The sequence below is a fragment of the Triticum dicoccoides genome, chromosome 2A (assembly GCF_002162155.2).
Source record: "Triticum dicoccoides isolate Atlit2015 ecotype Zavitan chromosome 2A, WEW_v2.0, whole genome shotgun sequence".
Taxonomy (NCBI): domain Eukaryota; kingdom Viridiplantae; phylum Streptophyta; class Magnoliopsida; order Poales; family Poaceae; genus Triticum; species Triticum dicoccoides.
The window spans coordinates 562,899,356-562,915,789 of NC_041382.1; the positions used below are offsets into that span (position 1 = coordinate 562,899,356).

Consider the following 16,434-nt stretch of genomic DNA (forward strand, 5'->3'; position numbering starts at 1 on the left):
AGTTACAACAAAGTAAAAGTTTTTAAACAGGCTCAGGAAACAAGTTAGATAAGACACAAACAGCAAGGTAAATTGTCTTTCTAGCATCCATAAACTGCATGCAAGAACAAGAGAGCAAATGCTGCTACAGTTAGGATGTAAATTCAGGGATCAAAATACTAAATTAAACTGAAAGGACGTTCATCAATATTCATGCATGTATGAGTTGGCAATGAGTTGGTGTCTACTGTGGTTAGTTTTATCTTTAATTTTCTTAGTGAATAGATGCAATGTGTACTTTTGCTTTTCATTTGTACAGAAGTGTTGTATGTGTGCGCGCGAGATAAGGTGTCTTGATCATGCTGAGCGTTCAGCTATAACTACGATGCAAACGCCAGCTTAGGCATTATTTCGTTGGCGGTAGAGATTTATATATATATATATATAGTTAAGGAAGTTCAGAATGTGTGCACCCAGTACATTTGAAGAATGGGTAGTTATATAAGGAAGCTCAGAATGTATGCGCGCAGTAGACAGTTTCAATAATGGGTAGTTATGTTACTTGTTCGTCACTACGGCCTTCATAATCATGTTGTGAATTACAACAACTAGCTAATTAAAGCGATAGAGGTAAATCAAATGGTACATAGTGCCACGGACCAAGTTCAACAGAATCGTGGGTATATACATAGCTATATGGAAAAAGGAAATATACAAAGTAAGGGACTTATTCCTTCTCAAGATTGCTTGAAATAGCTAGGGCGCCACTTCAAGCATGTCTAAACTGGACAGAGTTATAGCAAGTTAATTACGAGCCTGCTGAATAGTCAACAGTTGCTATGTTTGGACCATTATTGCATGTAGTAAGAATGATGTTTCATGCTACTTGGGTGTTCTGATTCCCTTTAGCGGAAAATTAGTACTAGATGCAAATCGTTGATGGCCAGGACATCTGGCTTGTTATTACATTTCCGAGGAATTGGAATTGGAGAATGTACTCCCTCCATTCCAATGAATAAGGTGTCATGCTTCCCAAAATTTAACTTTGACCATAAATTAGATTAATAATGTATATTTTTGTGACTTAAAAAATATACTATTAAAAACTTCTTTTCAATATGAATTCAACAGTATACTCTTTATCACATATAATCCACATGTGGTTTGTCTAATTTATGGTCAAAGTTGAATTTTGAGATGTTGTGCGCCTTGTTCACTGGAATGGAGCGAGTAATTGTATAGGGAACTGGGCTTAGATCTAAGAAAAAGATGAGGTGACATTGTAATAAAGGATCAAAGAGGAGATTCTAGTACCATATTATGATGCAATATCATAGCGCATCAAACGAGATAATGAAATAAGAAATACATCATATCCACAACTTTGTATTGGGATTTTTCAAAGGAATAAGTGAATTGGCAATATGATACTAGTGTATAATACTATCATATTTCATACACTAGTACCATGATGTTGTGCATTGTGAGTGGCCTTAGCTCTCGACTGATGGGTGTGGGAGTATATTGGTTGCGGTACTGAGCTCGAATGCTCTTTTGTTCGATCGAGATATCTGGTCTTCTTTTAAATTGATGCATACTCTTCTCTTTTCTTATAGAATCTCGTCAACATTGGTCAGGGAGCTTCCGTTGATTTTATTAAGACTGGTCTGGTTTATGAGGGAAACTAGACCAAAACCATACAAAAACGGTCGACTAGAGTGCAACCATGTAAAACCCTGACAATGGACAACGGTACTTAGCCTAGGCCTAAGGCACCAACCAATAGGAGACAATAGAAGAATATGCCGATTGGAGGCACTAACATCCCTTGAAGCGCACCTGCCAACCACAAGCTGGCATCCATGATCAAATGCAACATTTGCCCTGACAGATATCTTTGGGAACTCCTCCATGGTGACAATGGGCGCTATTGTCGTCAGCATTGACCCACGTCGAGACAAGGGGTTCACCCAGAGTACTCGCAACCCCACTGGACCGAACCCCGGGGAAGGGTTTCAACCACGTCAGCCGCCACAACAGTTGTCCAGCCCCGGTTGGCCATGGTCAAATGGAGAAGATGGGAGCTCTTCAACAAATGAACCCAAGGAGGAAGACATACAAGCGCCATCATGCTTGACGCTATAATTCATTGGGACAAGGCTCTTGCCCATAACTTTTCATCCTTCCACCACATTTGCATTTAATGGCAAGCCCATGCCGGATAGATCGAAGAGTGCATCCTTGTTGCTATCACCACAACACCACATCATCTTGGAGACCAACATGTGTCGACTTACTTCCTACTTATGCCCATAAAAACAGAATAGTTGACATGTCGTGGCGAGATCTCATTTTCAGAGCATGTTTAGTCACTAGCATCCAAATATAACAAGATTGAGGTTGCTTGGTGATGAATCTCTTGCTATTGTGCTACAAAAGATAATCTCCTCCACACTCAAAACTCTCTCAAGAGGGGGCTTTGGATTGGAAAGTTGGAGTGGAAAGAAAGGAGGATGATTAGAGCTCAACGGAGTGGCTTGAAAAGTTGGTGTAGAAGTCCATTTGAACTCGGCATGAGGAGTAGTAGTTCTCTCTCGAAAATGGGCTTTGAATAAGTTGCTTCAAGTGAACTTATGGTACCAGTGGAGTATGTGTAGGCTCGACCCAAAAATGTGATTGTCGCGGACTTTTTAGCAAAGCTTGGAATCACCGAATAAAAGTAGAGGAGGTAACTTCCAAATAGTTCTGAGGGTCCGACCAAAAGTCGTTGAGAGGCTCCGATTGACCAATGGCTCACTTGCACATACTTCTGGAAGACGTTTGAAAATTCCAATAGAAAACATTCACACATTTCAATGGTGGGTTGGGTTGAGAGTGCATCCTAATCTCACTCTAAGGCATGATTAATTAAGATTTTTGTGGCTATGACGTAGATCTTGCATGTGAATAATTTGGGAGATCAGTCAAGGTTACTTAATCCGCCGTAAAATCTATCTTCCCATCCTATCTCCAATTTACTCTTCATGTCCCATTAGCACAGCGGGTGCACATTCAATCTTTTTTAAACATTACAAAGAGCAACACCACGTACATATATATTTTACCAAAAATAATTATCAATCGTACTCGTCATTGGACTAGAGACCTCCATAGCCTCAAGAATGAATGACTTACATGGGAAACAGAAGACAAGAACAGAGTATGAATGAGATATACCATGATATTAACAATTAAGATATCTCAAAATAAATCCACATACAAACCAATAAATCGAACCAAAAGAGATTGGGCAGCCATGTATGGTCGATGGAGAACTTGATGTTGCTGATTTCAGTTCTCTGTCCATTTGTGTGGTGGTGAAATGGAGACTACATATATCTTGGTGGCAAGACTTCTATATGTTATCTCCCACTCTTCTCTCTCGTTGTTTGTTTGATTTTATATCTCAATGCAGAGACAGACAAAATTTGAAGTATTGGGGCACAAACCAAGGCAAGATAGCGTGGTCCTTGTATAATTGGACCATGACAACCAATTGGACCATAGATCAACTCTTTAGCTAGTGTGCCTGATGCGCCGCTTGCGACTTCTTCTTCTTGAGCTCCCTATGGGTGAATTAATTGATTGTCGTGTCTTCATGAGACATCAATTGTTGACATCTTAGGAATAGATGTACATAAAAAACTTATGTTATGAGATATAGTAATAAAAAGTAGATAAGGTGCAAAACCCCACATGAAAATATGCAAGGAAAATGCATATGTCAACATCCACCTACATGATTCTTTGACATACCTCACTTATCCATTCATCTTCCTCACCTCTAACTGGCTAAATCATATTTGGATACCATTTTTGATAACATAAATGGCAATTCTTCATACCCACACACATCGCAACACCCTTGATACTGGTCCAAGTAAACTTAATCTTAGTGCCATTTCCGACCTTTGCCCTAATGATGATGAGCTAAACCTCATTCATTTCTTTTCTAGAATACTCAGCTCTTTTCTTCACTTAAAATGGTGTCTTCTTCCATTGGGTTTAGCTCACCGGCCAAGTAGCACTGCATATTCGGCCAGCCTGGAAGCCCAATATCCCAATGACAACCATCGATAAAATAGAAGATTCACTTATCTCCAGTCGTCATCTTTTTACGAACATATCAATCCTGTCACTCTTGAACCCTGGTGCCACCACTTTTTTCTCTAGCAAAGATCTAAATAATTACTTCAATGTAAAGTGTGCAAGACTTTGAATTTGTTGGAACATATGGAGTAGGAATACAACTCACTCTACTAAGACAGCAATCCTAAAAATACACCCAAGTGCATTCACTAGGCAAAATATGTTCTACACTAGTCAAGGTCGTCGATTAAACCTCCCATGTTTCTGAGCCTGAGATACAAGATACACACAATTATTTTCACATATGATTCTATATGTACATGTGCATCCTTTAATTGTAGTGTATCCCACCCGGAAGATTTTTAATGAGGAGAGAAAACTACTTATTGTTTAAATTTGATAAAGAACATCCATAAAAGCTTGTGAATCAAAAGTTGTTGTGGTCAAGTTTTAATGTCTTATGAGATTACAATAAATATTCTAAAAATATACATAATATTATTTGGATGTACCAACTTAAGTGATCTAAAACCACAACAACTTAAATGGTCAAGTGAACTCTATGCGGTCTGGATTCGAGACAATGGCAAGAAAACAAGGAAAAGGTATAGTTTACTCATGCTTCACAAGTGCTACATTTGTATGAATAATCCATCATGGTGTTATCTTTTTGGCCCTTTTCGACTCTAGGGGTTCAAAAACCAAATCACTTAACCCCTAATTAGACTAATGTTTTAAGGTATATTACCCATGTGTCATTCATTGGACCAACTGAACTGTCACTTATCTTGTCTTCCCCATGTCACCTTAATGTCCTCATCTTGTCTTTACTTCACTTCTCTCCTCACATGTTCATATCAAATTCTCACTAGTAACTATGTTCCTCTCTAACACTATATGATACCAAAAAGAGATTGCATTGAGAATCACACCGATGAAAATATGGAGCAACCATGGCTTAATGCAGAATTATAGTGAAAATCGAAATGAAGAATGAGAGTCCTAGGGGATATTTTGTGGCTGGCGGAATTTCTATAGTTCATTATGTCATTCTCTGTGTGTGATAACAAGTCAGGAAAATGGTGATGCAGTAACATGGTTACCACGTGAATGATTTCATCTTCATATCCCACATTATGGTTAAGTAATATTTTTTTCATTTTAGGGGTTAAATCAACCCAAGAAATAGTACGAGAGGTTGTCCAGATAAATGTGATACTTTAAGCAAACCAGTATACTTCCTTAAGAATAAATAAAAAATTTACCACTAACCTATGCAACGGCAAAATGATTTACCCAACATCACTTCTCAACAAAGTTTAATCATGCGGAATATTTTTATATGTCTCTTTTTAAGATGGTAGTGTAGGATCGATTAAGTATGTCTAGAGGGGATGAATAGACTACTGGGCAAAAAGGACTTTTTCCCAAATTTTAGTTTCCCTGGCGATTTTAACCTTTTTCTACGGCAGTCAATCAAGCACCCTATATATGCAAGTCTACAAGAGTATAGGGAGCAGAAAGTAAAGATATGCAAGTAGAATAAGAGTAGAGTTAGAAAAATGCAGACACTGGATGGCTCAGCGAAGATTGTTCCTATGGTTCGGATAGTTAGCGCTATCCTACTCCATGTTGATGGAGGCTTCAATACAAGAAGGATTTAAGATCACGAAGATCAAGGTTGCGAGTTCCACTAAGGAACTAGCCCATGAGGAACAATAATCCACGAAGGCTCCACAAAGGATCAACCAACCTATGTCATCATGGCATACGTCCACGAATGACTGGCCTCGCTCGAGGTAGATCTTCATGAAGTATGCAATCTCCGCCTACAAACTTCATGGTTTCTTCATAATCTTGACCCCTAGCACCTACCTGATCTAGGAGGCACACACCTACAAAAGTAATAAGGTTGAGGTTGCTTGGTGATGAATCCTTTGCTCTTGTGCTTCAAAATATAATATCTTCCACACACAAAATCTCTCAAGATTTGGCTTTTGGGTTGGAGAATTAGCTTGATGGTTGGAGTAGAAAGCCCTTTGAAATCAGCACAAGAAGGTGGAGTTCTCTCTCGGATTGTAGGACATGAGTGGGGTTTGCTTGGAGTGAACTAATGGGATAGGTGGAGGTATATATAGGTTGGACCAAAAATATGATCATTACACCCACTTTAATACAGCTCGGAAGCTTTGAATAGACTTAAAGGTGCCAACTTTCAAGTGGCTGGGATGGTCCGACTGGATAACATCTAAAGGATTTGAGGAGACTACTGCATCTATGACACACTGTTTGTTACCACTTCAAAAATTCCGAGCAGGTGCATTCAAAAATTTCAAGAGGGCGACCGAAGGTTTTTCCAAATGTTTTGTTGGTTCCGAGTGGAGTACTTGGCAGCTCCGAAATGTTAGGGTTTGTAAAAGCTCCAGGGTGTAAAAGTTAGGCAAATATATAGGACAAAATAAAAGCTTTCAAGGGAATTGGAGTTTGACCTTTAAGAGAAAGAAACACATCTTAGCAACCACCTTCCTTTTATAGTATTAGTATGCCTATGGACTAAATGTGATCTTGGATCACTAAAATAGAAAGGCTAAGTCCTTGGCTTGTCCAACACTTATCTTCATGAGAATTTGTGGGGGGGGGGCACCTTTTATGTCATTTGTAACCTAAGGATACTCCTGAAATAAGCTAGTAAAAGCATTAGTTCCTTAAGGTATGTTGACATTAATTAGCAAAATCCACCTAGAGGATTAGATGCACTTTAAGATATGTTGACATTAATTACCAAAATCCCACCAAAGGGATTAGATGCACTTTAAGGTAGATATCTTAGCTCACCTCTAGTGGTTTGCGCGGTAAGACATGAATCTCTCTTGGAATAACATCTCATTCTAGATTGAGAAAGAGACCACTAAATCACCAAAATAAGTATTTGAGGAACTGATATACAAACAAATCATCTATAGGCTAAGCTTGCTAAAATTTCGAATCAAGGATATCCTTGACTATGTTCTACACACATTGTAAAATTTTGACAAGGGTGTTCCTTTGAAGTATGGTACACTCTCAAGTTTATGTCTAAATCAAGTCTACCCTAGACAGCGGTTGTGTCCCTTTATATATTTCTATACAACCATCTTAAACAAATGAGCCAAAAGCCTCATACAAAGCACGTTGGTCGTACCACTTGCCCTCTTATCCTCTTCCCAAGTTTTCTATGACTTTGTTCTATCCTTAGAAGAATAATCAGTTGAACGGTGTGTAGTTAGCAATGGTAATTATTGGTTGACTGGTGCAACACTGTGGTTAAACTATATTAAGCTAAAAGAACATGATCCAAGTTGCACCTTAATCATGTTCAGTTCTTAAATAAATTTCAAACTCAACATCCCAATGCACCTCTTCTCCATCAATTTCTAAAACTTCATCCTCGTTCTTATCATCTCCGTGGCCACTCAATTCTAGTTTGAGAATTGTTCTGGATTTTCCAGAGATTTACAACTCATGTAATATCAATCACAAGTTTATCAAGAAGTATCTTTCTCATATGAAGGTTACACAAGCATTGTGGGTTATACTCCTATGTGCATTTGTCACTATCTTCGAAATAACAGTCATGCCAATGGTTTATAATATTCACATATCTAGTTTTAGGAACATATTGGCAAACTCTTTACATGCCCATAATTTTTTGTGCGAAAAAATTTCATCAAAGATGTCGGACCCTTAGCCCGTGTTTATTTTCATATCCTTGAGTTCAGATTTCAATACTTCCTTCGGTCTAGACCAACCTTCTTGATGTCTCCTCTAGTCAACATCTTTTAGTGAAACCAATTGATATCTATGCGTCAGTATAGCAAACACTCTCAACAATAGAATTTTATTCCATATGTATGATATCAAGAGTAAAAAGAAGCTGCACATGGCCCCAATTTCCAAAGAAAATGCAACTTACACTAGAACATGTGTTTTAGTCCCTCTCCACAAAGCCGAAACAGGCCTCCTGAAAGTGAGCTTTTTTCTAGAGAAACTCACTAAGAATCTCATTAGGGATTGGGGCATACTTCTCATCTAACATCAAATCTTTGATAACTCCAAGGACATCTCAGAGCCAAAGATTAAGAGCTAAGGAGGCAGCCTCATCCATAACATTGCGTATATACTAGTAGGGCCTCCGAGCAATTGGACCGTGGGTGCGAATGAGCCAAAACCGTGAACACATGGTCAATATTGGGGTTTCAAATTCATCATCATGAATAGCAGAATGACATACCCACTGTATCACCCACGCTGTCGCCAAAACCTTTCCCAAGTCGTCCTAATTTAGCGCCACCAATAACCAAAAAATTGCCATAGCCGGGCATCCCTTGAACAGTTCATCAGTGAGTGCTACAAATACCCAAACTTTGCCGGATCTTTACTTTCCAAATCACTGGCGAACTTTTTATTCTTCTACCACATGCAAGTGGCCCAAGCAGCTCGTTCTTAATTGCAGTGATTATACAGTAACACGACCACACAAAGAATCATCCAATTTTCTAATGACGTGTGACCCAAAATTCTCTTGTACTCAACTCAATGAAATATCTAGCATTGCCTCCTTATATTTCTATCATTAAAATTGTTGATCTAGTAGCTTCACCTCCATCAATCATTAGATCCATCTATCAACTCCCAGAAGGGTTTAGTGACTTTCAGAACATCAGCCTAAGATCAATTCTATAGAGATCTAGTTCTCTCTCCAAATCAACATACCACCGGCCTACTCAAACCTCTTAGGGCAGCTCATTCAAAGGATTTTCAGAGGAAATTTAAAGGATTGGAATACTTAATGCTTTGCTCTGGATGTGATGCAGCAAAACAAACCAAAATCTTGTAGGATTCAAATGGACATGATATTGCAATTGTGTGTTTCTCATATTCTTGTGTTTTTAGAATCATGTGAATTAATCTCAACAGAGGCGTTAGACTGGGCAGACGGCTTAGTGTATCACTTGTAGGCATAAGAAAATCTCAAGCAACATAGATTTGCAAATACCCTTTTTTGGCAAATCATGCTGGCTCATCATACAGACTCAGGAGGCCCATCATCAGCCGAACTAAAAAGTGATAGCAGTTCATCCATGTAAATTGGGAAAAGGCCCTTAAATTCAGGATCCAGCTCCAGACTTTTCACCTCAAACTGACTATTGTTGCAACGTCTCAGACAGGAAAATTGTGAGCTAACACCACCACCGATGACCAACCGCTGACCAAATGGAAAAGACTCTTTAAATCTTAATGAACCCCTGTTGAATGGCATGGATATTGTGCCAACACCCAGTGTTGAGCCAACTGCTTCAACTTGCAATCAGAGGTTGAAAACGCCTTCATAGAACAAAATGTATTGGCAGACTGGTATTCTTGACTACAAACAAATTGTAGGGTTTAGCAAAGCCAGATTAGAACTCTAAACAGATGACAGATATAAACACTACTAATCAAATCCAAGCTGACCAAAATGGCCTTGCGGCGGTGCACCTGATGAAACTAGTTTGTGAGCATCAAGCTGAACTGCAATTTACTTGACTATTGAAGCTTATTGAGGTGAACCTAAGATTGTGCTGTCTGCAGCACCGTTTGTTTTACATTTAAATGGCCCGTCAGATTAACTACAGAACTAAACATCAAAGCTCAACTAGAATGGTATCAACCAACACGAGTGTATTTCTCACTAAGTTAGCTCGTCGTCCCTTCGCTAAATTCTGCAGTTACAGAACAACCTTGAGGATTATAGGCCGCAAGATGATGCAAATATTGGCCAAAGAAGAAACAGCAAACGGGGTAGGAATTCTCATGTAGGAAACCATTTGAAAAGAGCTCTTGTGCATACAGCTCCTATCCGAATCCTAATCTCCTTTGAACCTCGGACAGAAAATCAAATATGTAAGACCAACATAACAGAACTTCTCAGAAGGAATAATGGAAGCTAAGGAAACATGTACAACACATACAAATCCTTCAGTCTATATTGAAACTTGTGAGATGAACCCCAAATGACAGTTCTGAATCAAACTGAGACAAAGTGAGACCTTCTACTGCCACACGAAATCTTCTTCCAGCAGGATAATAACGAGTTTCCAGACCTGTTCTGCCTCTAGCTCATACTTCTTTAGAAGCTCACATGCTAAAAGGTTAATTTGCCTCACAGAAGCATTTGAGAGAATTAGAGATGGCATAAGACAACAAATCATGTGGGGTGTATAAATATATGTTCAACCTGATATCACCAAGTCACTTTTTTTGGGTGCACCTTGACAGTCATTGGAGTGAAGTACCCAAAGGAAACAAAACCAAAGGTTTCCCACTTGCATTATATTTTATCCTATAACCTATTTGTCCTCTCAACATTTATTGTATGAATTATACCCAGTCAAATAAAGTTGCAGATATTACCATGTGATTCAGTACTTTCATGACACTGATAGTGATAGGGCAATCATGCTTTTCTATGCACCATGTCTATTTTAATACTTTTGGCAAACCTGATGTGGCATTACTTAACTGTAAGTTCAAATTCCATAGTTCTGGCAAAGGGAGGCAGCAAGCTTGAGACAACAACTGCACAACTTGCAAGAAAATCATCGGTATGGCCCGAAAACCTGAAAATTTTCCGTATTTATTTATCAGAAATTGTCAAATTTATAAGAGTACCGCGCTATCAGCACAAGTGTACACCATCCAGCAACTACAATCTTTAAATGTGCTATAAAAGAAACTTAATTCTTTCAAGAAAATAATTCATGATACTCAATTACAAAGGATACAAAACTCAAAATGCACAACAGAGTCCATGCATTAATAGCTATTCACTGTGTAGAATATTTAATTTTGTGACAAATTATTGCATTCGAAAGCAGATAGCCTTTGGATGTAAAGATGAAACTTGGTTTCATAGACAATAAGCCAAACGCACAAGAGTACAATATTTTCTGTGGGAACTAGGTATGCTGACTCCACAGAACAATCCTCTGTTTATGTGGGTGTCAGTTTTGACTTCTAGAAATGAAAGAAATATAAAGATGAAATTAAGTTAGTAATTTCCCATGCAAACCAATGACCAGTTCAAAAAACTTCAGCTATTTACTGTTACTGTCAGAGCACTCTGGTTTGTCAAACCCCCACCCAGCAGAAAATCAATAGTTGCATTCTACAGAAGCCTAATCCGTAAGACCGTAACTACCTGAAAAAGATAAAACTTACACAGATCCACTCCCTCCGTCCCATAATATAAGAGTGTTGTTTACACTAGTGTAGTGTCAAAAACGCTCTTATATCATGGGACGGAGGGAGTAATAAATTGAAATACAACATTTCACTAATTCACAGTTGGATCAGAGGCTATGGAAATATTCTGAAATGTTCCCTATATACATTCAGTCAAAACACGCGCAACATTGTTTAATTGCAGGCAGTTGATGGGACAAGATCTTTCTGGAATGGGTGTCAAGGAACTGCAGGCTCTAGAAAATCAACTGGAAATAAGTCTGCGTTGCATCCGGACAAAAAAGGTCAACATGCAAAACACTTGTTATATATACACGTCACAGGTTCCTCCAAAAAGACTAACAGAGGAGCACTAATGTTTCTTTCAGGACCAAATCTTGATTGATGAGATTCATGAACTGAATCACAAGGTACTACAACATTTACCAGCCTGAAACGTATGAAATATTTCAACAAACTGACTATTGATTTATTTGCAGGGGAGTCTTGTCCACCAAGAAAACATGGAATTATACAAAAAGATTAACCTAATTCGTCAAGAAAATGTTGAGTTACAGAAAAAGGTATTGAATTAATCATGATAGTTGAAATCACACGAATGATTTCCATGATTGACTTTTGTTTAATTCTCTATTCAGCTCTCTGAGACGGAGGCAGTGACTGAAGTTAACCGAAATTCAAGAACTCCATACAATTTTGCAGTTGTTGAAGATGCCAATGTTTCTGTTGATCTTGAACTCAATTCCCCGCAGCAACAAAATGATGTTGAGCATACTGCGCCCCCTAAACTAGGGTACATGTTTGTTTTTTTCTGCACGGGATCTATTGACTCTTTTCTCAGCTCTTTATAAGTTTCAATCACAAATTTCTTTGATTATGACTTACATTAAATCTTGCAGATTGCAACTACATCCATGACGATCGTGGGGTATGGGATTACTCTTGTTGTTATTATTATCAAGGGATACAATTCAGAGCAGCCAGAATACTATTGGTTGTAAAGAACCTAAACCCATAGCAAGACATAAGTGGTTCGCATGTGACGACCGATTGATAAACGGTAGTGTAAATCTGTTACAAATAAAATGTACTCCATGGAAGGATTAATCTGTTGTGCAAATGGTTGTATTAGAACAATTTAACACATTCTGTGAGTTTATTCAACTGCATGAGCAGCTAGCTTACTGACAAAAGGTGTGAAGTGTGGATTGAGCAAAATTCAGTTACCGCTTTTTTCTGCCATCATTCTTAGAAAGTTCTGTGGTGTGTGACAGGGTTTACATTTCTCCATTTCTAAGTATGCCACTGCTTGCATGTTCGCAAAGGCTAATAAAAAGTATCACTCGGGCACAGAGAAATTAACTGGAAATAAATACTATGGCAAGAGAGCCACTATAGCTTAGCTAACAGGTGGAAATACTTTGTCCGTTCATACATCACGGTAAACAAAGATTGTTGGTTACCAATATTCACCTGATTAGCTAAAGGATTAATAGCAAAATAATGATATATCCTGGAACTCTATGCCATGGGTCCCTATAGCTCTGGATACATAACGCGTATCTTTTTTATCAAAATTTCAAACTTTCACCACAAGCTTCTTCTACGATCTTTTGTTAATAGTTAGAAATCACAATCATAAGGAACTACTTCAGAATACAAATCAAATGCTACAAATGTTGCATCAAGTAACCCACATATAATTGTACTATAGTTCTTGGTCAACGCATAAACTTTGACAATTAAAATACACCTAATAATACCTGAGGGGAGTAAACATTACCGCCACATCAATATTATGAATTCATGAATAACAGGAACAAATTTATCTATAAGTTCATATTAAATACTTCCTCTGTAAACAAATATAAGAGTGTTTAGATCACTACTTTAGTAATCTAAACGCTCTTATATTTCTTTACGGAGGGAGTACAAAATTTGTTCCTCAATACTCCAGGACTGCTTCAACCATTTCCGCATTAAAATAGCTTCAAGTAAGTCAGGTTCTCGGGTGTACAATACACACATATCTGTCAGCAGCATTTGTGATTCACATGCAGATAAAGCAGCTCCAGATCAACTGAATTTATCATACCCGGAATTCTTATCTTTATAGATTGATTTCAACAATGTTTCGACAAATCATGTTAATTTTGAGCAAACTGCACGAGCACTAAGGTCTACTACAAAGTACCGATACATATCTATTAAAAATGATCTGTGGACAAATATAAATATATACAGAAATCTATGTCATTTTCTCATGAATATAAAGTATCTTGTGCAACTTGTGATTTTCTTGTTGTCATCTGCATGCAGATAAAGCAGCTCTAAACCAATTAAATTTTTATATCCTGGATTCAAATATTTCTATAGATGACTTTCAGCAAATGTTAAGAAAAACATGTGAATCTGAGCAACGGGGAAACTCAGAAAGAAAGTTAGGACGCATTATCTAATTACATAGTAAGAATGAGTGATATATATGTCATTTTCTCATGAATAATAGAAAGAGTATGTATTTGTACAACTTACGATTTTCTTGCAAATTATGCAGTTGCTGTCTCTAGCTTGCCGCCTCCACTTGCAGAAACTAGCACAAAAGGAAATAAATAATTTAGATCAAAAGCGGACTTGAAGTGAAGTAAATGGTACTGCTATTGTTGGTGATAAGCTGCAGAGCCCCGGCAACAATGGTTCTACGAAGTATCAGGCTTGTTGCCTAGCAAACGAGATGATGTTCAAAGGGAAAGTGAAACTCGTCTCGATGCAGTATAGAGTATATTTCGAAAGGGAATATTAAATATATTAGTATCCAATCAGAATGTGCTTTACGTAGTTGCGTCGCTACCAGATATCATGTTGAACAAGGAGAGAAAATGATGGGGAGAAATAGTGGAAGTGGCAAAGGTTTTGTGTGAGCAGAGGGACTTGATCTCTAACAAATTTGTAGATTTAGCCAGTATTTCTAGGGCCAACAGCTATCCGTATACATCCAATGTTACATGACAGTATAGAGCACAATTTCATTAAGTCAAAGCTATATTCAGCACAGGGAAACCAAAACACCAAAATTCTCAACTGCCAAGGAGAGATGGTGGGAAGAGTTAAAAACTAGTTGATGTTCAAACTTCACCTCATCGTACCAATACTACAAGCAACAATCTCTTTCTTAGTCCATTCAACAAACGATAGGACAGAAATAACATCTAACAGCATTCTGATTCTGTTGGTGCTCTTCACAACAGACAAAGGTTGTCCAGCCCCAGGTTAATACCACTGATAATTAATACCACTGATAACACAAATATTTCCTGGACATCATTGAGTTACCAAATCCTGAAGAAATTTACATCCATAAAGTGTTATAACAGCTTAGCCAACTCACATATACTCCTGAAAAGAGAGCACGTTGAATAAAAGGACGGTCATTCAGGGTGTGACTCATATCCCAGTCCTATTTGAATTTGAGCTAGGAGCCCTACATTAATAAGGAGTTCTACTTGCTGCGGAAGGAGGACACGCAAGGAACAATAATTTAGCAACCACACCCAAGGACAGAGCAAGGAAGAAACAATTGTCAGGGCTTGAGAGGATAAGAGGTTATGTTCTTTAGGATTAGATTCTTGTGTGGGGCTGGGGTAAGAATCAGTTAGGCCTCTTTTGGTTCATAGGATAGGATTATCGTAGGAATAGGAATTTTGTAGGAAATGAGATGACATGTATCTCAAATCCTATGAGTAGGAATAGGAAACGAGATGTCATTTGGTTGACACCAAAGGAATTTTTCCATTGAGTCTAGGCTCATTTTTATTTTCCTATAAAATGTGGAGGATAGGAACCAATCCTATGTAGGAATAAGAATCCATTCCTATGAACCAAAGGGCTCTAAGGAAAAAATCCTATAAGAAATCCTATCCTCTAGAATTCCTATGAAATTCCTCCAAACCAAAGGAGGCCTTAGTTTTAAAAGGTTTGAGAGGGACAGTCCTTGTATTCTTTTGAGGCTGTGCTTTGAGAATGTGCAGTTAGCTTTGCTAAAGCTTTTCTCTCTTGCGTGATTGTTCACCATAGTTTTATACTACAACATGATGCTTGACACGTTGCGGATTTTTACACTCTACAGAGCTAAAAGAGATCTAATTAAGCACTAAAAGACATGTTTTTGGGAAGCTACCCTAACTACTATTGCTAAAAACATTTGCTCACATGCTTGATGGCCAAGTATAAGCTAAGGCAGCTCAGCTCTAGTTTCTTATCTGAACAGTATACGGTTTCTTCAGAGGTAATACAGAACTGTTTAGAATAGCCTTCAAGAAAGGACAAGCACCTTTGGCTCTCGGGTGTATATGCATCTGATATGAAAAAGTAATTTAGTAATTGCGAAAAAAAAGTTCAACAAATTTGAAACATCTTTGGAAACAAACTTGACATTCTGTTGTACTCATATAAAAAGTTTGGTTCATGCCTGTAAAGGAATTCTGTTGTACTCATATAAAAAGTTCCGTCAGGGATTGACTTTCATGGTATTCTGGATGGGAAAAAAACTAAACAATACTATATACAAGTTACTATTCACACATTTTGTCCTCAAATTTTTTATTTATGTTTTCCCTGAAGACGACGCTTGTTTTTCTTCGTGAAACTTTTTATACTAGTACAACAGAGGAGGTGTTTGTTTCGGGGAGAAATCCACGTTACTTGTTTACGGTGTAATCGGAAGACGTTACACGTGTTTGTTTCATATAAGCTGTAATCGGCTGCCTCCGTAAACGGGTACATGCTATCTCTCGATCGATACCACCCGCACCCCTACGTAAATGGTTCCGTTACCGCAACTTCTCCTCCCATGATCCCCTCCTCCTCCTCGACCAGCGTCGCCACCTCCCAAAAGAACCTAGCGCCGTCGCAGTCGAGCTGGCTCCTCCCGTCTCTAATGGCCGGAGAGTAACCGGACGTGCTCCTTCTCCTCTTTTCGCGGCCCCGTCTCCTGGTAGCCATCGCCGCCTCAGCTCGTCCTTGTCGGCAGAATGTTCGCTGCAAGGTACAGGCTCCCTCCCCCCC

General features: G+C 38.4%; 1 protein-coding gene and 1 pseudogene across 1 annotated transcript in view; one reads left to right on the top strand and one right to left on the bottom strand.

Moving 5' to 3' along the window:
• The window catches only part of LOC119355390 (MADS-box transcription factor 27-like), a 13,753-nt gene extending 1,351 nt beyond the window's left edge, over positions 1-12,402 (top strand). Inside the window, exons 3-8 of the mRNA XM_037622194.1 lie at positions 10,669-10,730; positions 11,555-11,654; positions 11,739-11,780; positions 11,850-11,933; positions 12,009-12,163; positions 12,270-12,402. Of these exons, the coding sequence (XP_037478091.1) occupies positions 10,669-10,730; positions 11,555-11,654; positions 11,739-11,780; positions 11,850-11,933; positions 12,009-12,163; positions 12,270-12,288 (462 nt within the window). The 3' untranslated portion in view covers positions 12,289-12,402. The remainder of the gene's footprint in view (positions 1-10,668; positions 10,731-11,554; positions 11,655-11,738; positions 11,781-11,849; positions 11,934-12,008; positions 12,164-12,269) is intronic.
• Positions 9,654-16,434, bottom strand: part of LOC119355391 — a 9,347-nt pseudogene continuing 2,566 nt past the window's right edge.